The 27680-nt window shown below is 45.8% G+C and overlaps 1 protein-coding gene across 2 annotated transcripts in view; it reads left to right on the top strand.

Moving 5' to 3' along the window:
- PRPS2 (phosphoribosyl pyrophosphate synthetase 2) overlaps positions 1-16960 on the top strand; it is a 40904-nt gene extending 23944 nt beyond the window's left edge. For both annotated transcript variants that reach the window (XM_036304973.1, XM_036304974.1), the window contains 3 exons: positions 10810-10983; positions 12578-12737; positions 14628-16960. In XM_036304973.1, the coding sequence (XP_036160866.1) occupies positions 10810-10983; positions 12578-12737; positions 14628-14720 (427 nt within the window). In that variant the 3' untranslated portion in view covers positions 14721-16960. The remainder of the gene's footprint in view (positions 1-10809; positions 10984-12577; positions 12738-14627) is intronic.
- The last annotated feature ends 10720 nt before the right edge of the window (positions 16961-27680 follow it).

The raw sequence follows: 27680 nt of genomic DNA, 5'->3' as shown, positions 1-27680 counted from the left end.
TTTACTCCCTGGAATGGAGATAAGAAACGCCCTAACCTTTGTAATAGAAATTGACAGGATTAAAATCAACTGGGATAAATACGGATGTAACAAGACAATAAACAGCAGAACTTCGCTGGAGATCCAGACCAGAACTTGGCTGGAGATCCTGGCTAGAGATCCTGGCTAGGCTGCTGATATTTTCTCAGATGTTAAGGGCCATTGCTCAACCCATACTGGTTGTGACGATTTCCAGACTATGGGATCAGCAGTCCTAAGGGCAATGGCCCCAATTACAGATCCTGTCGAGGAGTGTGAGGTATTACTTTCCTTTCCTAATCCCTTTCCTGGATTAAATCTCGTGTCTAGCATCTGTGATGTTACTCTATCACTGGGGCTATATAATACAACTCCCATTTGAGACAAGATATCTCTTCCCCATAATGTAAAGGGGATAGTCGTAATTACATAGGGACAGAATGTTCCTGAATGTTGATCTTCATCAGCCCAAGTTAGAATCTGAGAACTCTTTTTTACATTAGATGCCTTGCCTAGTCCTACTAGGGAAGTGGAGGTGGTGTGCGTGGGCCATGAAGAGGGCCAATCCTTCCCTGCTATGCAGGAAACATCTGCTCCTGTATCCAATAGACCTTCAATTGGTTTTCCCTGAATTTGTAAAATTTTTGTAGGTCTAGTAGCATGGATTTCTTGTATCCAAAATGCTGCATCACTAGATCCAAAGCCTCCGGCCCCTCTAGCTTCCTGGGTAACAGCTGTCCCTATTTTATGTATTGGTAACAGGATTAATTGGGCAATTCTCTGGTTGGGCTGAATCTGTATAGTTGTGGTGGGTGGGGAAAGTAAAATCTGTATTTCTCCTGTGTAGTCTGCATCAACAACTCCTGGGATGACTAAGATCCCCTGTAACGAGGTGGAGCTCCGTCCTAATATTAAACCTACAGTTCCCTCAGGCAGCGGCCCAGACACTCCTGTAGGAATGGCTGCTACTGGCGAGTCTGGGGTTAGTACTGCATGGGTGGTTGAGTGGAGGTCCAATCCTGCACTGCCTGGGGTTGCCCTGAAGAGGTCACTGACTGATCGAAATTTGTAAAGGGGTTGAAGGTTGATGCCCCTATTATTGCAGGGGCCTGGGGCTGGCCCCTTCTCAAGTTTCCCGATTGAGGTGATGGGATATAACCTCCTTGGGAGCTATTTGTAGAGTTTAAAGGCCGACCATTTTTATGGTATTTTGATCTACATTCCTTTGCCCAATGGAATCCTTTCTGACATCGGGGACAAACGGTTTTTGGAGGATTAATATTATTCCCTAATGTATTTCCAGGCTGTCGAGGAGCTTGCCATCTGGCCTGAGTATTATTATTTTTATTTGGGCATTCTCTGCTAAAGTGCCCAGATAAGCCACAAGAGTAGCAGTTCATATTTCTTTTATTACCTGTAGTATTGCTGGCTTGTCCTATAGCCTGTACATATTGAGGGTATGTCTCCCCTTTGAGAGCTGCAGCTATAGCTACACCCTGTATAAATGCTGGACTTACATCAGCACACTGTTTTATAAAATCATTTATAGTTCCTGTTCTGCGAATCGGCCTTAATAAAGCCTGACAGGTATTATTAGCATTTTCAAAAGCCAGTTGTTTGATTAGGATATCGGCTGCCTCTTTGTTATTGATTACTCTCTTGACTGCCTGCATGAGGCGAGAAAGGAAATCCTGATATGGTTCCTCGACCTTCTGTTTAACCTCTGTAAGGGTGGTGGTTTTTCCTGCTGTATAAGGTAGGGATTTCCAGGCACTTACTGCACAACTGGTTACTTTGGTAAGTGCCTCTGTGGGCATATTCATTTGCTCCTCAGCCGTGTTAAAATCACCTTCTCCTAATATCATGTCTAGGGTTATTCCTTTTCTGGTTTTTTCGCGAGTGGCTACAGCTTTCTTAGCAAGATCTTCATATTCAGTTTTCCATAATAAGTAATCGCCTCCTGAGAGACAGGATTTACAAACCTGTGACCAATCATAAGGAGTCATCCATTTACTGGCTAGGGTTTCTACCAAGGTTTGTGTGTAAGGAGCTAGAGGTCCATATTCAGAGCAGGCCAATTTTAATTCTTTAAGTACTTTGTAAGGTATAGGCTCCAAGGTGGGGTTTCTATTCCCACCAGACTCATTCTCATATGTAACTGGGAAGCAGAGTGAGAATTCAAGATCTCCATTAGCTTCAGCTTCTCTTATCGCCCTTTGAAATTTAGACATGGAGCTCATAGGAGCCACAGGACCTGGTTTAGGCTTCCTTTCTAATTTGGGGAGCCTGTTTTGAATGGGAGGGCCATTCTCCTCTCTACTGACTGGAAAGGAACAATGGTCATGTTTATGATATTTATTCTCCTCCCGATCAGTAGGCATAGCTAAATTGCTTTTAGATTGAGCTGAAGACAATGATGATGTGTCCTCTCTGGGTGGAGCCGAGGGACTATTTAAATTTTGAGAAAGTTCAACCGTTTTTGCCTCTGGTGCCAAGGTGTCACAGATTGAATCCCAGAGGGAAAAGAAACATGGCAGGACCTTGTCAGATTCATGGTGTTTCTTTAATTGCTTTCCTACTTCAACCCAAGTTTTTAAATTAACAGTTCCATCCTCTGGAAGCCATTGACATACTTCTTCTAAAAAACTTTCTGTCTCACTGGGAAAAACCTCAACTCCAATTCTGCTAGTAAGCATATGCGTTAAAAGATTAATACAGAGTCTTTTTTCTTTAGACTCAGTATGACCCATCTTGTCAATCTAAGTTCTGTACTAACTACCCGCTTACCCTACTTATCCTCTATAGGGGGGGTCTGAAGCACCCTATGGTGCAGTCCTATCCGTCCCAAGTACGGGGGGACTTACCTAAGGGAACCCTGTTCGGGCGCCAGATGCCGGGGTCCAACCCCAGCGGGTCCAGGGGTCCCCAAAGGTGTGGACGGAGTCGGCGAAGAAGGAAGGACACGGAGACAGCGTTCAGTTGATCAGCAGCCTAGCCAGGATCTCTAGCCAGGATCTCCAGCCAAGTTCTGGTCTGGATCTCCAGCGAAGTTCTGCTGTTTATTGTCTTGTTACATCTGTATTTATCCCAGTTGATTTTAATCCTGTCAATTTCTATTACAAAGGTTAGGGCGTTTCTTATCTCCATTCCAGGGAGTAAAGATTATGTAGCTTAAGCATGATTGTTTGTAGTGATTAACTACCCGCCTGGCACTTAGTTAAGGAGTTTCATCCCCTCCCTGACTTCAGGGGAAAATTCCTACCTGGGGAAACAACCTTTCTAGGAGAGGCATCCCCTCCCTGACTTCAGGGAAAAATTCCTACCTGGGGAAACAACCTTTCTTGGAGAGGTGACCTTGGTTAAAACACACAGCGCTAAGGGGAGCAAACATATTAAGAACAGTATGCTATATACGCCAGGTCCCTTGAAACATATGCTGTGCAGATGTTTCTTTCCTGCAGCGACTGTGTCAAGCAGCAAGGATGGACCGGCTTCCGGCACTGAAGGGTCCCGGGTTCGATTCCGATCAAGGGCACGTACCTCGGTTGCAGGCTCGATCCCAGGTCTGGGTCGGGGCACGTGCAGGAGGCAACCCATCGATGTGTCTCGCTCACATCTATGTTTCTCTCCCTTTCCCCACCCCCCTTTCCATTCTCTCTAAAAATCAGTGGGAAAATATCCTCGGTGAGGAGTAGCAACTAGAAGAGGGCTCTGTCCAGCAGCCCGGGGAGAAAGCAGGGAAGCTAAATGGGGGGGGGGGGGGGGGAGACCGTGACCACCAAGCTCTGGGACGTGTTTAAATTGCAAATGCCTGTCCGTCATTTGCCTCTCGTCCACCTGCGGCCCAACTGGGCACTAGGATTGACGCTCCAAGCTCCCGAGCAGCCCAGAAAGTGCAGGTCCTGACTCCGAGGAGAGCCCCTTTGTGCCCTAATGTCACTACTGCCTAGGTTCCCAGCACAGATGGGCTCTCTGGACATTTCATATAAATGGAATCATCCATTAGGTGGCTTTTGTGTCTCATATTTCTTTTTTGCAACAACAAAATAAATTACATTGGCAGCTAATAAGCCAAAAGAATAATAGATTCTAGACACGTTTGTGGCCTTTTCCTATCCCAACCCTACTTTTCAATATATAGTCTAAAAATAAATAATAACGGTCTTCGCCAACATTCAAACAGAGTAGCATCCCGTTTCCACCTTTAGAGACCTCTGTTCTCTCCCCTGTCAGAATGCCATTAATCTCCCTCTTCATTTCACACAATGGTAACGTGCTGTACATACTCCTTCGCTGTGCTTTTATTAAAACTTAATTTGCTCCATTGTTTTTTTTTGCCGCTGGGTAATATCCATTGTATGTGTACGTTATGATTCCTTTCACCAGTTCTGTTCTTCACTCATAGGTATTGTTTGTACTGTCACGTGTTGCTTAACGACGGGCATATGTTCTGAGAAATGCGTCATTAGGCAGTTCCGTTGTGTGAACGTCGCAGTGCACTGTGCGCAAACCTAGATGGTAGAGCTTACTACACACCTAGGTGACATGGTGTGACCTGTGGCTCCTGGGCTATAAGCCTGTACAGCATGTCAATATACTTGAGTGCTGTAGGCAATTGTAACACAGTGGTAAGAAAAGGCTCAGTAAAAATACAGCATGAAAGAAACAAATGGTGCACCTGTATGGGGCACTTCCCATGATGCAGCTTGCAGGACCGGAAGCTGTCCTGGGTGACTCAGTGAGTGAGGGTTAGTGCATGAGAAGGCCTAGGACCCCACTGTACACTGCTGTAGTCCACGGTACATTTAAATATATTTTTAACATGTCTTCGATCATAAATTAATCTTAGCTTACTGTAATTTTTTATAAACTTTAAAATTCTTTTTAACTTCTTGACTCTTGTAATGACACTTAGCTTAGAACAAACACATTATATAAAAATATAGGGTGTCTCAAAGAATGTATACACACACTTGGAATAATTATAAAGGCAGTGTTTATTAAAAATACATTTCATTGTCAAAATTGAACTACCCGCCTTTAAAGTTTGTATACATTTTTGGGAGATACCCTGTATTTTTTTACATCCTTATTCTTATAAGGCTTTTACTATTTAAAAACATTTTTTTTTTTACTTTAAACTTTTTTGTTGGAGATTAAGACACACACCGACCTTATTAGCCTAGGCCTGCACAGGGTCAGGATCATCAATATCACTGTCTTCCACTCCACATATTTTTTTAAAACATATTTTTATTGATTTCAGAGAGGAAGGGAGAGGGAGAGAGAGAAACATCCATGATGAGAATCATGGATCAGCTGCCTCCTGCATGTCCCCTACTTGGGATCCAGCCCGCAATCCCGGCATGTGCCCTGACCCGGAATCAAACCGTGACCTCCTGGTTCATAGGTCAATGCTCAACCACTGAGCCGCACGGGCCAGGCCCACCTCCACATCTTGTCCCACTGGAAGATCTTCATCTCCTGTGATGACAGTGCCTTCTGGGACCTGCCTGGGGCGCTTCTTGAGGAGTTGTGGGGGGTGGTTTGCTTGGCTGGCTTCTCTTTTTCATCAGAGACTTGCTGGTGAGCACATACAACGGCGCGAACCTTCCTCCCTGTCAGTGAAAACCTTTTCACGTTGGGCTGCTGTGGATAAGGTCAGGCGCCCTTTCAGGCGTGTTTATTTTCCATGAAGGTCTGTTCCTACCTGTCACCGATTGTCCTGTTGGCTGGAGGCCTTTTCGTTTGGATTGTAAGGAGTGGCGCTCAGGGAGAGATCACGCCTTTGTTTCTTGTGTGCTTGGTTGGCGGGGGAGGGGGGGGCTGATATTTCCCCAAGTTTTTCATTTCCCCCCTTTGTGTATTTTATTCTCTGCAGGGCTTTTCAAACATTCTTATGTAGTCCTATCTACTCTTCTTCAATGATGGCTCCTGGGTTTTTGAAGGATTCACCCTCTCACAACATTTTTCTTCTCCCATGATTTTATTTTAAGGGTTTTTTTTCTTCTTCTTTTTTTTAAATTGAATTTATAGGGGTGACATTGGTTAATAAGATTATATAGGTTTCAGGTGTACTGTTCTATAAGCCATCATCTGTATATATTGTATTGTGTGTTCAGCACCCCAAGTCATTCTTTACTTTTTTACTGTTCCCATTTTCTTTGACCTGAAAACTGTTTTTGGAATAAAGAGTGAAATAAGAATCCAACTCTCTTTTCCCCTCAGCCATCTAGTTGTTCTAAAACAGGGGTGGGCAAACTTTTTGACTCGAGGGCCACAATGGGTTCTTAAACTGGAGCGGAGGGCCGGAACAAAAGCATGGATGGAGTGTTTGTGTGAACTAATATAAATTCAAAGTAAACATCGTTACATAAAAGGGTACGGTCTTTTTTTTCAATAGTTTTATTCATTTCAAACGGCCGGATCCGGCCTGCAGGCCGTAGTTTGCCCACGGCTGTTCTAAAACTACTGATGAGATAATCCAACTCTCCCTTATTGACATGAAACACTGTCTTTTATGGCAAGTTGCCCTGTCAACTCCTGCTTTAAAAAGGGCAGAATCAGCCCGAGCCGGTTTGGCTCAGTGGCTAGAGCGTCAGCCTGTGGACTGAAGGGTCCTGGGTTCGATTCTGGTCAAGGGCAATCCCCAGCCCTAGTCGGGGCACATGTCAGAGGCAACCAATCATGTGTCTCTCTCACATCGATGTTTCTCTGTCTCTACCTCTCCCTTCCTCTCTCTCTCTCTCTCTCTCTCTCTCTCTCTCTCTCAAAGAAAAATAAAATAAAATAATAAAATCAAAAGGGCAGAATCAGCTGTCAGAGGTAGGGGCAGGCATTGGAAAGCTGTTGGCTCACAGCCCCTGCAGCCCCACCCCTGCTCCCTCTGCCAGGAAAGTCGGAGGTTGGTAGGGCTGTTCCTTTAGAGGTGTTTGCCACTTCTTTTCCCCTTTCCTAGTTTCTGCTAACACGTTATCTTCCCCATATTCTGGAATCAGCTATTTCCCCACAGACAGAACAGCCTTGCAGGTAACACATGAACTGTGCAGTTTACATTACCTGTGGCTTTTTTAAAAAATATATATTTTATTGATTTTTTTACAGAGAGGAAGGGAGAGGGATAGAGAGTTAGAAACATCGATGAGAGAGAAACATCGATCAGCTGCCTCCTGCACACCCCCTACTGGGGATGTGCCTGAAACCAAGGTACATGCCCTTGACCGGAATTGAACCTGGGACCTTTCAGTCCGCAGGCCGACGCTCTACCCACTAAGCCAAATCGGTTAGGGCTACCTGTGGCTTCTTTACTTGATGCAAAAAGTCATATTTTCCAAGGAACATATACTGAGTGGCCAGATTATTATGACCACCCCATCAGTACTTCATTGACACTTCCAAAAATACTGAATATTGAAAACTTTCTAAGCAAATACTCTCCAGGTTTTATTATTATTATTTGCATAACTAATTCACTTCATTGTACTGATTGGGTGGTCATAATAATCTGGCCGGTCAGTGTATATCTACCCCACAAACGGGAACCTGCTGCCTTAGAAAAAGCTTCAAGGCTTGAGTCGTTCCCAGTCAAAAAGTACTTAATGTCACCACAAGAGGTCGCTCTTGGGTCGTTTGGGAAGCTTGAGTGGGTTGACAGCTAAGAACAAATAAACCTTAGAAGGAAACACATCTGCCACTGTTGAGATAGTCAATATTAACTGAAACTGGTACGTGAAGATGGTGAAACAAAGTGGTTCAGATTTAATTAAACAAATATTTTATTGACTTCAGAGAAGAGGGGAGAGAGAGAGAGAGAGAAACAACAATGATGAGAGAGAATCATAGATCGACTGCCTCTTGCATGCTTCCTACTGGGGATCAAGCCCGCAACCCGGGCATGTGCTCCGACCGGGAATCGAACTGTGGTGAGCCATGCCGGTCGGGCCAGATTTAAATTTTGTTTTGCTTTTGGAAAGAGTGTAAATGTGTCCAGAAGAAATGGAAACCAAACTATGCATTATTTTTCTTCTAGCTTTTTCTGCTTAAGATTTCCAAGTGATACATTTCTCAACATTATTTGTTAGGATTATATAGGATTATATATTAAGTGTCAGTTACCCACATGCAAAGGAAGAGTTATGAGCTTTTTAGGAATAGGAATGTTCTAACAACTCGAGCTTTTTGCAGGGATGTTTTCCTTTATTTCCTGCTTCTGGCATTAGCATTGGGTACCTGAAATGGTTGGGGTTCCCCACTCATGTCCCTTGTTCACCCCCTTCCCTACAAAGCCACATAGCTCGGCTCCTTCCCTACCCCCACCTCTGGGTCTCCCCACTGGTCTGCTTGTTCACAGGGTAGGAGAGCAGGATCACCTGGCAGAGGTGTGAATGCAGGTTAAACTTGGGCTTCATAGACACAGGGGCATAGCCTTAGGCCACGAGAGTAAAGATGGGCTGTGGCCCAGGGCCTTGCTCTATGGAGGTCTTCCTGGTCCTTACAAATAAACCAACACTGGAATCTCTATGCACATTGTATACTAGAGGCCCGATGCACGAAATTCGTGCAAGGGGTTTGGCCCTCACAGCCACAGCCGCGGCGGCTTGCCTCCTGAAGGTTGTTCGGCTGTCCGGTCTAATTAGCATATTATGCTTTAATTATTATAGATAAGGAGTTCATGAGTCTTTTCTTGGGAAAAATCTGTCCTGTTTTCTGAGAAACTAGCTTTCTTGAATTAGAGTTTAAAATGGTTCCTCTTTTATGAAATTGGCATAAAGATAGTAGTATATGTTTTAAAGCGATTATGGGGCCAAATCTTTGTCAGTATTCAAAAGTAATTTTTTTGCTCAATTCAATCCTTCAATTTGGGAACCAGTGGTAAATAGATTTTGAAATGAAGGGTGGAGCTAGTGCAACTCGGTTTGGGTTGGGGGTGGAAGGATGCGTGTTTTGAAGGTAGAAAGCACGTGGGCCTCATCATGGTAACGCTTCCCTCGGCTTTGTGAACCTTGGAGATCTGAAGTGGGTGTCCTCTCTTAGCTAATCTAACGGTCTTTGGATTTAACTGGAAAGTTTGGGCCTTTGTCTGTTACGATTACTGGCATTTTGCTTCATGACCACCATCTTTTGTGCTTTAAGGTTGTTGTCCACTGTAGTCTCCCCCCCCCCCAAATTAGACATTATCATTGTGGTTTTATACAATCAGCATTTACTTAGATCTGTCCACATATTGACTGCTGTCTTTTCTTACCTCTCCCCGGCCCACGGCATCTCAGTGCATCTGTTACCATTTTCCTTTCCCTTGGAGTGCTACCCCAAAGTCTCACTTTGAATTAAATTCTCCACCTGAGGGTTTTCGTCATACACAGCATGGGGGTTTGGGCGGTTAACCCGCAGGAGCACCCACGTGTAGTTTGCAACTCTCTCTCCACTAAGTGTGGAGTTTGACACACGCATCCTCCCTGTCCGCACCTGGGCAGCAGGCTTACCTTTACTCCCTGTGCTGTCCTCTCAGCTGAGCCCGAGGCTTTCTCTCACACCCCTTATCTCCTCCAAGATCATTTAAGGTTCCATAGACACCCTCAGGGCAGGAACTTAGCTGCATACCAGCCTCTCAGGATCCCCTACTTTTCCAGTCTCTGCATCTGCGGATCCCCACTGCTCTTCCAGCTCCGAGATGCATTGACAAAGACATTGCCCTTTGCCGTCTCCATTGTAGCCGCTTCCATCATGGACCAAAGGTGGCCTTGCCTTAGGTCTCATTTTCATTTCTGTCTTTGCTTGAGGTAACAGCTGTCACTGCGAATGTCAATGTAGAAGCACCATTCAGATCGGAAAAAGGTGGCTGTAGTCTTTGATCAGGTTGGAAGCTGGTAAAATACTGGCCAAATAAGGACCCAATGTGCAAATGGCAGTTTCCGGTGAACTGGCTTCAGTTTGTGCCTGTGATTTTAAAGACTACCAGGCAAGCACTTTCCCTCCCAGGAGCATGCCCATGCCTCGCCCTCCCCCCCCCCCCCCCCCGCCTCCCCTCTTTCCCCACAGGAACTCATCTCCTAAATTCTAAGGGACCCTGAGGGCTTGTAACCAGGGCAGCAGTGGGCAGCGGCAGCTTGTCCCAGGCTAACCCCTCAACCTGTCCCCAAGGCTTCCTTTTCTCTGACCTCTTAGTGAGCCACAGCAGCCCAGCCTCAGCTCATTTCCCCAAATAGTCCCTCTCCTGTTATCCTAGGCCAGTGGTCGGCAAACTGCGGCTCCGCAAACCGCGGTTCGCGGGCCACATGCGGCTCTTTGGCCCCTTGAGTGTGGCTCTTCCACAAAATACCGACTTCTGCACATGGGCCACGAAGTTTCAATTGCACTGTACGTGGTATTTTGTGGAAGAGCCACACTCAAGGGGCCAAAGAGCCGCATGTGGCTCGCGAGCCGCGGCTTGCCAACCACTGCCCTAGGCCCTTCCTTGCTTTACTGTCCCCAGCTTCAATAAAAATCTCTTTAAAAAAGCAGCTACCATGCAACACCAACAAATTGAATATCAGTTTCTCATCCAGTAGCTTTATCCAGTGGTCACGGCCCCCTGACATTCTTCCCCAGCTGCCACAAAGGCTAGGCCATGTCCCTAGCACATTTCCCCCATGAGTGGCTCAGGAATAGCCCAGGCCAGGCGTGGCCTTACAAGTGAGACCTGATTCCTTCATTACCTTGAGTGCGGTTGGTTAGGACATTCCTAACATACAACTGGAGAGAACGAGATGTTTTGATGGACCGTGTTTAACAAGTCCTTTTGCGTCTGCACAGGGTCACGTCAATAGCTGACAGGTTGAATGTGGAATTTGCCTTGATCCACAAGGAGAGGAAGAAGGCGAACGAAGTGGACCGGATGGTGCTGGTGGGCGACGTGAAGAACCGCGTGGCCATCCTCGTGGATGACATGGCCGACACATGTGGCACCATTTGCCACGCTGCTGACAAGTACGAGGGGCAGTTTGGGAAAGTGTTAGGCTATCTCCGTGGTCGGCAAACAGCGGCTCGTGAGCCACATGCAGCTCTTTGGCCCCTTGAGTGTGACTCTTCCACAAAATACAGTGGGGCCTTGACTTATGAGTTTAATTCGTTCCGTGACGTAGCTCATAACTCAAATTACTCGTATGTCAAATCAAAAAGTGAACGAGTGAAACACGTGATGCTGGGCTGATGTTGTGGCGTTCACTGTGACTTTCGCTGCGCCAACTAGCGGTGGGGTATCTGAAGCTGGCTCGTAACCCGAATTTTAGCTCGCAACTCAAAGCAAAAAATCAGCCGAGAGACCGCTCGTATCTCGAAAAACTCGTTAGTCAGGACACTCGTAAGTCAAGGCCCCACTGTACCATGTGGCTCATGAGTGGCAGTTTGCTGACCACTGGGCTATCTCATTAAGAAGGGTAAATTTTCAGCTTTAAAAAATTGGGCCTGTTTTTCTTTTTTTAAATATATGTTTATTGATTTCAGAGAGAGAGAGAGAGAGAAACACATTAATGATGAGAATCATCGATTTGCTGCCTCCTGCACACCCCCTACTGGGGATCGAGTCCACCACCCAGGATATGCCCTGACCCGGAATCAAACCGTGACCTCCTGGCTCACAGGTCGATGCTCAACCACTGAGCCATGCAGGCCAGGCACTATTTTTCTTAATTATTTCTGTTTGCTTAGCAGTGGCATTTCAGACCAAAGAAGATTGTAGGCCCATTATCTTTCCTTGGAAGGAGGAAGAACTTGGTCCTCTGTGGCCTGGTTTCCATTTTCAAGGTTGAGCTGTCAGCAGATAGTATAAAGGGTCCAAGGAAGTGTGTCCCCTGAAACAGCACAGAAGGAAAGAGACCGTCTTGCTGGCTTTCTCGGGCCCCACTTCCTTCTGGTCAGCCTTCACTGCAGCCTTCAAAGACAGTACGAAACCAAGAACAAAAAGTCGCTCAATGGGCCCTGGCCGGTGTGGCCCAGTGGATAGAGCATCAGCCCAAGGACTGAAGGATCCTGGGTTTGATTCCAGTTGGGGGCACATACCTCAGTGTGCAGGCTTGATCCCCGGGCAACCAATCAATGTGTCTCTCTCTCCCCCCCTCCCCTTTCACTCTCTGTAAAACTCAATGGAGAAATATCCTAGGTTGAGGATTAACAAAGCAAAATCAATGATTTTCTCATATTCATATGTCAGAATGATGGTATTCTGGCTGTTTGCGTTTAAAGCAGTGGCTCTCAGCTCAGGGCAGTTTTGTTCCCTAAGAGACATTTTGGGTTGTCCCTGCTGAGGGGCGGGGGGCGGGGGGAATTGCCACAGTGCAACCCAGGGGTGCAGCGCAACAGAGAAATCCCGGGGCTCAAGGCCAGGGTCAGTAGTCCTGGATTCAAGGCAGGCAACGTATGTTACCAGCACGTCCCTGAAAGACCGTTTTCGGCTAATCAGTGGGAATGACATCATGCTTTCCTTTATGGGGCACACTTTTTGCTTTTAAATTCACACTAAGAAGAGACTGTTTGTTTGTTCATTTTGCGGTTTTATTTTGTTTTTTTGTCTTCCATTTTATAGGCTGATCTCGGCCGGAGCCACCAAAGTTTATGCCATTCTTACCCATGGGATCTTCTCCGGGCCGGCTATTTCCAGAATAAATAGTGCCCCCTTTGAGGCCGTTGTTGTCACAAACACAATCCCGCAAGAGGACAAAATGAGTCACTGCTCCAAGATCCAGGTACTGTCTACACCGCAGGCAGAGCCAGGCAGCGAGACTCCTACCTTAGATCCCGAAAAGCAGCATCGAGTCTTCGGGGTGTGACTGCTCCCCGAGGCCACTGTCCGCAGCGGTCGCAGCTTCTCCCGTGGGAGGGCCTCATGCATGTTAGGTCTCTGAGAAAGGCTGGGGCTGGCAGAGGTCAAAGTTGGACATAGTAAGCGAATAAAACCACAATAGAGCCCTGACCGGTTTGGCTCAATGGATAGAGCGTCGGCCTGCGGACTAAAGGGTCCCAGGTTCGATTCCGGTCAAGGGCATGTACCTGGGTTGCAGGCACATCCCCAGTAGGGAGTGTGCAGGAGGCAGCTGATCGATGTTTCTCTCTCATCAATGTTTCTAACTCTCTATCTCTCTCCCTTCCTCTCTGTAAGAAATCAATAAAATATATTTAAAAAAAAACAATAGAAAAACAGGAGGGCCCAGCTGGTGTGGCTCAGTGGTTGAGCGTTGACCTCTGAACCAGTAGATCACAGTTTGATTCCTGATCAGGGCACATGCCCGGGTTGCAGGCTCCGTCCCCAGTGTGGGGCGTGCAGGAGGCAGCCGATCCATGATTCTCTCTCATCATTGATGTTTCCATCTCTCCCTCTCCCTCTCTGAAATCAGTAAAAATAAATGTAAAGAAAAAAGAAAAACAGTAGGAAACAGGCTGTGCTGAAGCTAAACAGAATTAACATATGGCCCAACAAGTCCACCTGATTAGCCGCAGTTGAGAGTCTGCAAGCAATGGCCCACAGGCCCAGTCCGGCCCACCATCTGCTTTTGTAAATAAAGTTTTATTAGAACACGCCCGTTCATTTATATATTGCCTATGGCTGTTCTCACACTACAACAACTGAGTTGAGTCTGGCCTACAAAGTAGAAAATATTTATTACTGAGCCCTTTACAGAAAAAGCAGTTGTTGACTGGTCCTTGATTTAGAATCATGATAGCTGTGCTCTTAAGTTATACAGTCACTGCATTTTCTGAAACCAAGAAAGAGAAACCTTCCATATAATCGAATAAAATCAATTATATTGAAAAACAACAAACGGTTCCCGCCAGTTTGGCTCAGTGGCTAGACGAGCATCGGCCTGCAGACTGAAGGGTCCTGGGTTTGATTCCGGTCAAGGGCACATGCCTGAGTTGCAGGCCCGATTCCCAGTGTGGGGCGTGCAGGAGGCAGCCGATCAATGATTCTCTCTCATCATTGATGTTTCTCTCTCTCTCTCCCGCTCCCTTCCTGTCTGAAATCAATAAAAATCTATAAATAAACTAACACCTGAGAAAAGGATGTTTCTGGTTAGCCATGGCCTTGAAAAGCTTTTGAGTATCTGCCCTGAATGTCTTGCTTCCATAGGGCAGTGGTTCTCAACCTTCCTAATGCCGCGACCCTTTCATACAGTTCCTCATGTTGTGGTGACCCCCAACCATAATATTATTTTCGTTGCTACTTCATAACTGTAATTTTGCTACTCTTATGAATTGTAATGTAAATATCTGATATGCAGGATCTGTTTTCATGGTTACACATTGAACATCATGAAAGCATAGTGATGAATCACAAAAACAATATGTAATTATATATGTGTTTTCCGATGGTCTTAGGCGACCCCTGTGAAAGGGTTATTCGACCCCCAAAGGGGTCACGACCCACAGGTTGAGAACCGCTGCCATAGGGTTTGGTGTAACAGGTTGTAAATTTGGAGACTGGCCCAAGGCCGTCTGTCCTCTCAACACTAGGTGTGGGAGGTCTTGATTGAGCTCATCTTGCAGGTGGAGAAATACTACAGGTTTTTGGGCTTTTATGTCTGTAATGAAATCTGATGCCTCGCTTTCCCGGCCCCTTCTCTTTTTTTGGCACTTAGGTTATTGACATTTCGATGATCTTGGCCGAGGCGATCCGCAGGACCCACAACGGTGAATCCGTGTCCTACCTGTTCAGCCACGTGCCGCTGTGAATCCAGACGGGAGCGCGGAGCGAGCCTGCTGGCTTCTGACTAGTGTGTTTGTACCTGATTCTTAGCTTTAGGGCTCGGCAGTTAGAATGCAAGACATCAGATCGTTGTGCCCTCCAACACACACTGTTTCTTCCTTTGCACCTCGAGACCGTTTCTTTCCAGTTTGGGGTGAGGGCGGGTTATTGATCTGTGCACTGTCATAAATCAGAAATATTCCTGTCTTCCTGACTTGTTTTCACAGGTGACATTTCCCTTTGTCCTGTCAATATTTTGAGGCCACAACTTTCAGGTATATAATTCCAACGTGTGGAAGTTCATAATTTATATATTTCAGGGTTGCCAACGGTGACGTTAGGATAAAGACTTCCATGCAGGCACACAATGATAATACTTACGGACATTTGGGTGTAGAATGAGCCCTTTTAAGAACACTTTAGAAAATTTATAATACCATGATTTTTTGGTTTGTTACTGTGCTTCATTGGGACCAAATTTTATGTTGTGTGAGACGGCCAGTTGCTGTTACCACTTCTGAAAAACATGTAACGGTCACATTTTAGAAATGTCATCTTCTCAGATTCCAAAATGATGCTCAGTGAGACATGGGATTTAGAACCCTTTTCTGAGAGCGTGTCCGCGTTCACGGTCACAGCCACGTTTGCCTCTGTCCATCCTAGATGGACAGTTCTTTGGCATCTCTTGTCCTGCCGTCTTGTTGTCTTAGGTGACCTTTGTAGCTCTAGCTTTCATTTTGCCTTTTTCCCCAATAATTTCATGGTGTGGATTTCCACCGAAACGAAACCGTGTCAGCCCCCTCCGCTTGACTAATCGGATCATCATTTTGCTTTTGACATCAATAAAAAGGTGGATTTGGGCGAGTTACACCGAATGCGTATTTCCACGGCATTCGTTTTGATGTTGAATGTGCTTTTGTTTTTCCTAGTCGGAAGCAGCAAGTCTAGGCAACTGATTATTTCAACTAAAGCCACTACCTGAAAAATGGGGGGCAAGATGGGCCCACGCAAAAGATACCAATAAGCAAGCATTAGCTCCTGCATTGAAATGATATTCAAATGGGGGCCCAGGAGTGGTGGTGGGGGGAAGATTGCTTGCTCCCCAAGATGGGCCCTTTATGACATCCTCCTACGTGAGGCGTCTCCCCGACTCTGCAGAAGGCATGCTTGCCTCTTGGTGAATTTCATTGCGTGCACATCGGGGTGCAATGAACTGAATCCTCCAGCCCCACAAGAGGAGAACTTGCCCGCGTAGAATCATAAGCGGCAGTCTCCCCCGCTTCCTCTGCTGAATCTTAAAACTGGGCGATCGGAATCAAGTCTTTCAATTCTGCAGGTGCAAAAGGGGAATCTATTGAAGCCATTAACCAGTAAAGCAGCCTTTAAGGTCTCGAGCCTCATTGCAGCAGAGGTGAGGTGGAATGGAGGTGAGAGAGTGTCATTTTGGTCATCGCAGAAACTAGCATTTGTTGCACCTTTAAATGGGTTTGGCGGGGCAATGGCATAGCCTGGGAAAGCCAGCTGTATACTACAGATGGCTGAATCTAAAAAGAGCCAACTTGAAATATGTAAAGAGTTTATTTAGATGTGTAGTTTTGATTTTTCATAAGTGAGTGATATCTGTATTTCTTGGAATCTATGCATAGAGAAGTGAAAATGTAGTGATGAACATGCATACGCATGCTTAGACAGCTTGGCATATGAGTGTGGACATGTTGCCATGGCTACAACCAGTTGATTTGAAGGTAATCATCTTATCTAACGTTGATAGTAACAGAGTTAATTTTCCAATAATCTGCAGATTAAAACATGATAGAAAATCGGTTGTAATTCTCTGAATTAGGAACCGAGGGGGTGTGACATTCTTCAGCACCACGGGTGTGTCTGGGAGTGCTTCTAATACATTGACTAACTCTTTAGACTAGACTAGGCCGCACACAGTGGCGGTGTGGAGATGAGCTATTTGGTTTCAGTTCAGCCCAGTGGGGGTACCTCTAACCAAAAAGGGGAGCCGAGAACTGTGGACATACCAGAATCGCTCAGCCTCCAACTTCATCTATATTCATACGCTAACTCATAGGCTAACTGTCCTTTGTTAGGGGAGATGTCGGCTAGGTTGGGAACATACCACTCGCAGTGCTTGTATTGGTTTAGAACATGCGATTGTAAGCTCTTCCAACGCTGTGCTAAAACATTTCAATAAAGTCATGCTGCTGCTTTCCTTCATGGTGTGCGTCATTGTGGAGTATGTGTTTGGGCGGAGTGACGAGTTCTCTGTGGCACCTGAAAATGTGTGTGCTACTTCCCGACTGTCGGCCGCCACAGCAAAGGACAGAAAAGCCGGAAGTGTTTTGAAGTCGGCTCTTTTCCATTTGGGTGGTATTTCTGAAGGATGGATTCGCAGTCTCCTTGCCCCCAAGTATACAGCTGTGTCGAGTAAGGCATCCAAGTTGGTCGTTCTAGATCAGCGGCTCTCAACCTTCTGGCCCTTTAAATACAGTTCCTCATGTTGTGACCCAACCATAAAATGATTTTCGTTGCTACTTCCTGTCATGTTGCTACTGTGATGAATCGGCATGTAAATATCTGATCTGCAGGATGGTCTCAGGCGACCTCTGCGAAAGGGTCGTTCGACCGCCCAAGGGGTCGCGACCCACAGGTTGAGCACCGCTGTTCTAGATGTTTCCTGTAAAATTGTAGATCACACAGTGTAGGCCCCTAGAGGTTTTGCGCGTGCTTTGATTTCCGAAGTGCCAGGAAGTTTCCTGCTCCCTAAAAACAACTGTTCACTGATGCTTCAAGTTACCTCCATGGGGACAAAGTAAATTTATAATTAGGTTTGCCCAGTAACACTCATTGTGGCTAACGGAGCATGGCAACCTTGTGAAATATAAAGAACTAAAACCAGGTTGATTGAGGCAGATCTATTTAAGAGGGAATGTGATAGAATGTACTAGAAGGGAGGGAGAACATGAAGGAGTGCTGGAAACACCAGAAGCACTTCAGTTCCACCTAGCAAGGCTGTCACACCTCTGGGAGTGTTCCGCTGCTTGTGACAGGTCTCACCCAAGCGGACAATTTGCATATTAACTTTTTATATAGATACATATAATACAGGCGTGTTAAAATCTTGGCCTGACCTGGGCCCTGGTTGGGGCTCGTGCAGGAGGCAACCAATTGATGTGTTTCTCTCACATCGATATTTCTCTAGTCTTTCCCTCTCTCTTCCACTCTCTCTAAAAATCAATGGAAAAATACCCTCAGGTGAGGATTAACAAAAAAAAAAGAAAAGAAAAAGGTCATAGGCTCCCAACCTCCCCCACTGGGGCACCAGACATGTGAACAAAGCCATCTGACTTCAACCTCATGAGACCCCCCAACTGAGACCAACAGAAGAACAGCCCAGCAGAGCCCCACCAACCCACAGAGGGGTGGACACATAAAATGGTAGCTGTGTAAGCCGACAAGTTTCGCAGTGGTTTGTTACCCAGCAATAGATAATTGAAACATGACAGCATCCAATATGAATAGTTGCATCAAATATGGAAAATAAATCTTTCGAATCACAAACTCCAACAAGCCTTTTTGTTATTTTCTAGTTCAGTGGCCGAGGACCTGGCAGATTAGATGACTTGCAGAAAGAACATGGGCAGTGGAGTCAAAAACACATGAACTGTAACCCAGTTTTGCATATTACTAGATCTCTGAGTTCTTAGAATATCAGCTTCCTTGTGGGCAAATCTGGCTTCCACACCAGCTCCCACACAGGTGGGTTTTTTTGGTTTGTTTTAAATATTTTATTGATTTTTTACAGAGAGGAAGGAAGAGGGATAGAGAGTTAGAAACATCGGTGAGAGAGAAACATCCATCAGCTGCCTCCTGCACACCTCTACTGGGGATGTGCCCGCAACCAAGGTACATGCCCTTGACCGGAATCGAACCTGGGACCTTTCAGTCCGCAGGCTGACGCTCTATCCACTGAGCCAAACCGGTTAGGGCTCCCACACAGGTGTTATATTCTCCTGCTTTGTGAGTGATGGCGCTTCTAACGCAATGGAATCATGAATAGAATGAAGGAATGCACAGATGTGAGTTACCATTTTTACTAGGAAGTCACATCTCTCAGGCACAAGTGGCTGTTCTTTCCACTCTACCTGACTCCTAATGAAGTTACTTCACGGGTCTACGCAGGCCACGTGGCCAGACAGACTCTGTAATGCCCCCCTGGCAAAACTGCTTCGGATTATTCAGGGCAGCAGGCCTCCTGTTGGAGCCCATGGCAACCATAAATAGCCTTTTCTCTTTTTAAGCAAGTCATCTCCTCCGTTATTTGCATCGGGGGCTTTTTTCTTTCAAAGCGTCTGACCCTTAAGACTCTTCAGGAGAACTCTGAGACTCACGTGGGACCAGTCCTCAATAGGAAAGAAGATTTTTGTCACACGAATTTGCATATCCTGTCAAGGACACCTTCAGAACACTTTCATTTCAAGGTAAAATGAAACTTACAGCCCTGAGCAGAGAGGTGCTGCACAATTCACTTTAAAAGGGCGGATGAGAAACAAAAGACAAGGTGAGCCCTGGCCAGGTTGCTCAGTGGTTGAGGGTATTGGCCTACAGACTGAAGGGTCCCAGGTTCGATTCCAGTCAAGGTCACATGCTTGGATTCCATCCCTGGCCCGGGTTAGGGTGCGTGCAGGAGGCAACCAACCAATGTGTCTGTCTCACGTGGATATTCCTCTCTCTCTGTCTCTTTCCCCCTCCCTTCCACTCTCTCTGAAAATCAATTGGGAGGGAAAATATCCTTGAGTGAGGATTAACAACAACAACAAAAACTCTCAAAAGACAAGGTAAAGACATGCTCCATACAAAAGAACTATGTAGCCTGTGTTGTTGTTCCACGTGTCATTTACAAAGAGCAGACTCATGGTATCTGCAAATTTCTAATAAAGAATATGATTTGTTCCAACTAAAAGGGTTAAAGCTGCAGCCTTGTTATAAAAAAATGCCATTAAAGTCCTCTCGCCTTTTCGTGAGGCAGCCCCCGACTTTCAGGATCTAAGAGTGGAAACAGGCAGCAGGAATTGGGGAACCGATGGGGTTAATACCTACTTCTCATGCTCACCCAAATCAAGCAACTTGCATAGAGAAACAATAACCCGAATTATTCTTCCCCAAGCCAGAAGCATGGCATTGAGCGGACCAGCGCAATTTGCTTAAGCCTTAAGGGATTTATTTAAGTTCCCATCAGCTGTAGGCGAGTTTGTACCAGGAAGTGGTTCTACTGAACCACTCTGATGTCTATGCTGAAGGCAAAGGGCAGAGATGGGACTCAACCCTGGGCTTCTGTCCCCAGCTGTGGACTTGTTCAACCACCACTGTGGATGCTGGCTCAAGTCTTGCTTTCTTTTTAATTTCAGAGACTTAATCCCAGGAGTCCTTCAAAGTTTAAATCTCTAGATTAACGCGACACTAAACTAGGACTGCCAGATTAAATACAGGAAGCCCAATTAAATTTGAATTTTTGTTGTTGTTAATCCTCACCCTAGGATAATTTTCCATTGATTTTTCAAGGGAGATTGGAAGAGAGAGGGAAAGACAGACAGAAACATCGATGTGAGAGAGACACATCGATTGGTTGCCTCCTGCATGAGCCCCAACCAGGGCCTGGGCTGGGGAGGAGCCTGCAACCAAGGTACGTGCTATTGATCAGAATCAAACCCCGAACCCTTTGGTCTGCAGGCCGAGGCTCTATCCACTGAGCCAAACCAGCTGGGGCTAAATTTGAATTTTAGATAAACAGCCAAGTAGTTGTTAGTATGAGCATGTCCCAATTTGCCAAATGTAGCAACCCTACACTAAACCTTACCTACCCACCTAGGGTGGTTCCAGAACCACCAAAAAGAAAAAAACAAAATGCAAGGAGACTCAGAAAACCAAGCACGAGGCAGCCCAGCCAATGAGAGGCCCGCTTTCATAAGGCACATAGAAGACCTCCGGCTCTGCAGCCAATGATTGCTCTGGAGCTAACTAGCCTGCAGGAGACTGGGCCCAGGATGTGGCCATCTTCGGGGCCATCAACTAACTCTTCAGCAGAAGGTCTTGCACGGGTTCAAGGTTAGTCATTGCACTGCTGCTTGTAATACCAAAGGTCTGAAACAGCCCAGCTGCCCAGCAATAGAGGGATGCTTCCGTAAAGCGTGGATTATCCAGACAGCGAAGGCATTCTAGCTGTGAGAAAAGAGGAGGGTGCCCCTATAGAAGGTGTAGAAGGAACGCCACAAGAAAAGACAAGTGAGGAACAAAGTAGGGGGAGAAGAGGGGGGGAAGGATTAACAAAACCTCTGGAAAGACAAATAAGGAACTGATAACAATGGTTTCTCGTGGGCATGGGGCAGGGGTGGAATTGGAAAGATGACGTGTGACGAGATGACGATTTGTTCATTCTGTGTCCATCTACGCATGCGCGTGTGTCTATATCTGAGCAGACGAGTTCACAGCAGGCCTGAGGCTGCTGTCATTAGAAAGGGCTGGATCCAAGGCTGGCCTTGGACTGGCTGCTGGGAACTTGGATTCCTCGTGGGGCCTCCCTATTCCCAGAGCTGGGAAGAGAGTGGCTCACTGTGGCTAAAATGTGTTTGCAAACAGTGTGACTTATACCCGACACCTGCTTCCCCCCCAGGGTCTGGAATCTGGGTGCGAGTCAGGCAGAGGATGCCCACGTGACCGGCCCCACCGAAAACCCTGGGTGCCGAGTCTCTCGTGAGCTGCCCCGGAAGGCAGCATGTCCTGTGTGTTTTCTCAGCTGGTGCTGGGCATTGAGTGCACCCTGAGTTCGTGCTTGGCTCCCTCCATCGTTGCTCCCCGTACCTTTCCCGGTTACTCATTTTGGGCTGTATCTTTTCACTGTAATGAATCATAGCTGTGTCTCCCTAGTGAATCACTAAATGAGGGATGCTCCGGGGTACCTCTGACAGCTATCTAGCATCTATCTATTATCCTATATAATAAAAGCATAATATGCAAATTGTCCCCTCAACCAGGAGTTGTCCAGGAGAAAGGAGGGAGGCCCCGGCTGGAGGCAGCGGCAGGCGGCCGGGGGAAGGGAGGGAGCTGGCAGCCACTAGGGACCCCACCAGTGCATGAAATTTGTGCACTGGGCCTCTAGTCTATATCTATCTGTCTATCTATCTATCTATCTATCTATCTATCTATCTATCTATATCTATCATCTAATCTATCGTGTATCTATCCATTATCTATCACCTATCTATACCACATGAATACATATTATCTATGAAAAGAAAAGAAAAATGAAAGTCCTTCACTTTTAATTTTCCTAACTAAAACCCCCATTTGAAATGCTTTCAGAGAGAGAAATAGAAACAGAGAGACAGAGAGAGATAGAGAGAGAAATGAAAGGAACAAAGGATGCCACACATTTCACTGCCTCAATCTATAAGGAGACCAAATTCGTGTAGCTTTTAAATGGCAGCGTTAGTTTTTGTCCCAGAAAAAACCGTTTTTTCAGCTTTTACACATTAATGTTTCAAAATCTTAGGGCTTTGTTCTAGAAGAATATGTCCCTCTTTGTACATATAGAACAATCGGGCACATAACTAGAAATATAGGTCTGCCATTTAGAACATTTTCATCATAGAGTTTAAAGCAGGGGTCCTCAAACTTTTTGAACAGGGGGCCAGTTCACTGTCCCTCAGACCGTTGGAGGGCCGGACTATAGTTTAAAAAAAAACTATGAACAAATTCCTATGCACACTGCACATATCTTATTTTGAAGTAAAAAAACAAAACAGGAACAAATACAATATTTGTATTTGCATGTGGCCCGCAGGCCGTAGTTTGAGGACCCCTGGTTTAAAGTCACCTTGGGGGTTGGGAGGAATATCACACATTAAAAACGTTTTTATATAAAGAAAGATTGGTTTCTTCTAGTACTTTTAATGTTGAATGTCTGCATTTAAATCTTTAAAAAATATTTTTTTATTGATTTCAGAGAGGGTGGGGGAGAGAGAAAGAAAGAAACATCAATGATGAAAGAAAATCATTGATCAGCTGCCTCCTGCACACCCTCTACTAGGGATTGAGACCACGGCCCAGGCATGTGCCCTTGACCAGAATCAAACCTGGGACCCGTCAGTCTGCAGGCCGATGCTCTATCCACTGAGCCAAACCTGCTAGGGCTTCATTTAGATTTTTTAATTATATGAAACTAGAGTCCTGATGCACAAATTCGTGCACCGGTGGGGTCTCTCAGCCTGGCCAGTGATTGGGGCCAATTGGGGGCTGTCTTATCCAGTCCCGATCGGGGCCGATGGGGGCCGGCCAGCCAGGGAGGGACCGAGGGAGGTTGGCTAGCCAGGGAAAGGACCATGGGAGGGCTCCAGGGCATGTCTGGCCCATCTTGCCCAGTCCCGATTGGCTGGACCCCAGCAGCAAGCTAACCTACTGGTCGGAGTATCTGCCCCCTGGTGGTCAGTGTGCATCATAGTGACTGGTCAAGTGGTCGACCGAACGGGTGACCGAATGGTCAGACCCTTAGCACATTAGGCTTTTATAGATTATTTTTGCTGTAAGAAACAAGGTTGGACTATAGCTTGTTTTTTAAAAAAATTTAGTCAGTTGCCCAACATTATTTTAATTCCTTTTGCTATTGATGTGACTTTGAACTAATGTGCCATTAATTCCTCTTTCACTGATGTACTGGTACTGTACCATTGCAGGGAATGCAGCATTACAATGCCTTTATAGATCTGAAGGAGAACTCTTCCTCTTGTTACTTCTTTTTTTAAAAAAAAAATTTATTGTTCAGATTATTGCAGTTGTTCCTCTTTTTTCCCCCCATAGCTCCCCTCCACCCAATTCCCACCCCACCCTCTGCCCTTACCCCCCCCCCCACTGTCCTCATCCATAGGTGCACGATTTTTGTCCAGTCTCTTCCCGCACCCCCACACCCTTCCCCTCCCCCCCGAGAATTGTCAGTCTACTCCCTTTCTATGCCCCTGATTCTATTATATTCACCAGTTTACTCTTTTCATCAGATTTTTTATTCACTTGATTTTTAGATTCACTTGTTGATAGATATGTATTTGTTGTTCATAATTTTTATCTTTACCTTTTTCTTCTTCCTCTTCTTAAAGAATACCTTTCAGCATTTCATTTAATACTGGTTTGGTGGTGATGAACTCCTTTAGCTTTTTCTTATCAGCGAAGCTCTTTATCTGACCTTCAATTCTGAATGATAGCTTTGCTGGATAAAGTAATCTTGGTTGTAGGTTCTTGGTATTCATCACTTTGAATATTTCTTGCCACTCCCTTCTGGCCTGCATAGTTTCTGTTGAGAAATCAGTTGACAATCATATGGGTACTCCCTTGTAGGTAACTGACTTTTTTTCTCTTGCTGCTTTTAAGATTCTCTCTTTGTCTTTTGCCTTGGCATTTTAATTATGATGTGTCTTGGTGTAGTCCTCTTTGGATTCCTTTTGTTTGGGGTTCTCTGCACTTCCTGGACTTGTAAGTCTATTTCTTTCATCAGGTAGGGGAAGTTTTCTGTCATTATTTCTTCAAATAGGTTTTCAATATCTTGCTCTCTCTCTTCTTCTGGCACCCCTATAATTCGGATGTTGGTACACTTGAAGTTGTTCCAGAGGCTCCTTACACTATCTTGATATTTTTGGATTCTTTTTTTCTTTTTTTTTTTCCGGTTGGGTGTTTTTTGCTTCTTCGTATTTCAAATCTTTGACTTGATTCTTGGGATCCTCTTGTCTGCTGTTGGGAGTCTGTATAATATTCTTTATTTCAGTCAGTGTATGCTTAATTTCTAGTTGGTCCTTTTTCATATCCTCAAGGGTCTCACTAAATTTATTAGCGGTTTCCAGAAAATTCTTGAAAAACCTTATAACCGTGGTTTTGAACTCTATATCCAGTCGTTTGCTTTCCTCCATTTCTGTCATTTGTGACCTGTTTCTTTTTCTCCGCATTTTGGATGCTTCCCTGTGTTGATAGAGTGGCTTTGTGTGCTTGGTGTCCTATAGGGCCCAGTGGCTCAGCCTCCCCAATTACCTGAGGTGGACACTCTTGGTGCATCCCTTTGTGGGCTGTGTGCACAGTCTTTTGCAGTTAAGCCTTGATTGTTGTAGGTATCACTGGGAGGAATTGACCTCCAGGCCAATTGTCTGTGAGAATCAGCTGTGTCTACAGTGGGAGAACTTCTGTGCTGAAGACACCCTTATGGGGCAAGACTTGCTTCAATGGGGCTTTGGTGCTCACTGAGTCTGCCCCCTGAGTGTGTCCCTTATGGATCTGAGGAGTTGTAATCTGGATGGTCCCACTCTGACCACTGGGTACACTGGCTCTTGGATCTCTAAGGAGGTGCTAATTTAACCTCTTCCTGAGGCTACCCAGCAGGAGCTAAAGAGAGATCTGCAGATTCCTCTTCCTTGTTTGGGGTTTGGAGGTGCCCAGATGAGGCCCAGCTGTGAAGCAATGCAAGCTGCTGTGGGGCCTTGGGCCTTCTTTTGGATGTTCTGGGTCTCTCTGACCCAGCTGCAGTTTGTTAGGTAACTTTAGATTGCAAAGGGCCAGGCCATTCATATGCAAAAGCCTCTGCTAGCAGCTTGGGTGGGGCAGGGTCTCAGGGAATCAATAGGGCGGAGCAAACAGTTATGGCTGATCCTCAGCCCTGCCCTAAGAGGCCCCTGGGTCTCAGTGTCCTGTCTCAGTGTCCCACGGTAATTGGTAATCGCTGCAAGCACCTCTGAGAGGAAGCTGCCCTCGAGTTCTGCCGCTGCCAGACAGTCCAGTTTCTCCCCGTATGGGTCTGGGTCCCCAGAGCCTCGCCTGGAACTGGAGTTCAGAGCAGTTGGGAGCTTGTGTCTCCCTCCCAATTGAAAAAGACAACCTTGTCCTCAGTTGCCAGCCCTTTCTGTGCACAGCCCTCCGTACCTCTGCACTTTACTTCCGCACTTCCTCTGAGTCTCAGTGTGCTTTTTTCTTTCCTTCTAGTTGTAGAATTTCCACTCAGCCAGCCTTCCTATGGTTCTGGATGATGTCTGTCTTGTCTTTTAGTTGTAGTTTTGAAATGGTTGTGCTAGGCAGCAATTTCAGGTGTTTACCTATGCCGCCATCTTGGTTTCTCCTCTTCTTCTTTATTCCCAAACTTCCTGACTATTCTTACATGTGGTCTTAACACAGTCAGATCCAGTGCCTCAGTTTTATAACTAATAGTTGGGAATATGCCCGTCACTGTATGAAAGGAGATGACATTTATGGGTATCATAGCCCCAATCTTGGTAACAAACAACAATGCCCAACCGATTGCCAAAACAACCCAGCTGAGAATCAATCTGGCAAGCTACTCATGAAATCCTGAGGGAATTTGGGATTGCACAGCATTTACAAATCAATGTAAGCAAAATTTTCATTTTTCTAAAACATTTGTATTGATTTCAGAGAGGAAGGGAGAGGGAGAGACAGATAGAAACATCAGTGATGAGAATCATTGATCGGTTGCCTCCTGCATGCCCCACACTGGGGATGGAACCCGCAACCCGGGTGTGTGCTCTGATTGGGAATCAAACCGTGACTTCCTGGTTCATAGGTCAACACAACCACTGAGCCACACTGACCTGGCCAAAATGTTCATTTTTTACGGTATTGTGCCCCTCAGCCCTGATAACGATATATTTCCCTTCATTTGTTTATGCCTTCATTGCATCCTCCAGGGTCCTGGCAGGAAACAGACAGCACAATCAAGTAAAAAATTGATAAGTTGCTCTAGCTGGTTTGGCTCAGTGGATAGAGCGTCAACCTGCGTACTCAAGGGTCTCGGGTTCGATTCCAGTCAAGGGCACATGCCAGGTTGTGGGCTTGATCCCCAGTGTGGGGCATGCTGGAGGCAGCCGATCAATGATTCTCTCTCATCATTGATGTTTCTCTCTCTCTCCCCCTCTCCCTTCCTCTCTGAAATCAATAAAAATATATTTAATTTAAAAAAAAAGCAATTGATAAGTTTAGCAAAGTGACTGTTAGACACAGTGGATAGGATTTAGGGAAATCAGAAAGGACGCTACAGCAGTTCAGGGTGGAGTCCTTACAACCCCAGAGTTAAAATGGCAAAGGGAAGGAGTGATTAGTGGCATTTGGGAAGAGTGGCCATGAGGAGGGCATCAGCTGAAAAGAGTTTCATTAGTGGGTCGCAGCCAACCCACAGCCTCTCACAGGGTGGAGGGAGCCAAGGAGTTATACACTCGGACCCCATGGGAAGCTGTTGATGAAGTTCTTACAGCTCAGCCTCCAGGGACGCAGAGCAGGGTGGGAAGGCCTGAAGAGTGGATCTGGAGGGGAAATGGCCCACACACAGCTTCTAGGTAAAGCGTCATAGCCTCCCACCCTCCTCCCACGCCCTTCCTCCCCGAGCATTTCATGTCAGTTTTCTTCTCAAGTCTTTCATCACTTTGTTACTGTTTGGAATGGGACCCGTCCTTCTATAACCAATCTGGATCAATGACTGTTTATATGGGAGAAGGCTACTGATTTTGACAAATTGTTTGCATAGCAAAGTGATTTGATAAGAAGGCATTTGACTTTTACTGCCTGTGTGAATATCATATGGTATGTGACCTGGGGAATGTCCATTATCTTTCCTGCATTAATTCCAACATTTGTGTTAAAAGGGGGGGGGGGGTAATACAATATACTTTTTTAGTATTTAATGAGATAATACATATACAGCAGTTTAAACAGTGTCTGCTTCATAACAAATCCTCAGGAAAGATCATGCATTATTATTATATCTAATACTTTTCAGCTGATTTGGGGCACCATGGGCTTTTCAATTCAGCATATTAACCCTGATCATTATCAGCTGATTCCCCACGCCAAACTGCATTTTTCAAATTCTCCCCAGACGGACTGGGTGAAGGATTTTAAA

The sequence above is a fragment of the Myotis myotis genome, unplaced genomic scaffold (genome assembly GCF_014108235.1).
Source record: "Myotis myotis isolate mMyoMyo1 unplaced genomic scaffold, mMyoMyo1.p scaffold_m19_p_4, whole genome shotgun sequence".
NCBI classification, from domain to species: Eukaryota; Metazoa; Chordata; class Mammalia; order Chiroptera; family Vespertilionidae; genus Myotis; species Myotis myotis.
This window is presented reverse-complemented; position numbering and strand designations above follow the sequence as displayed.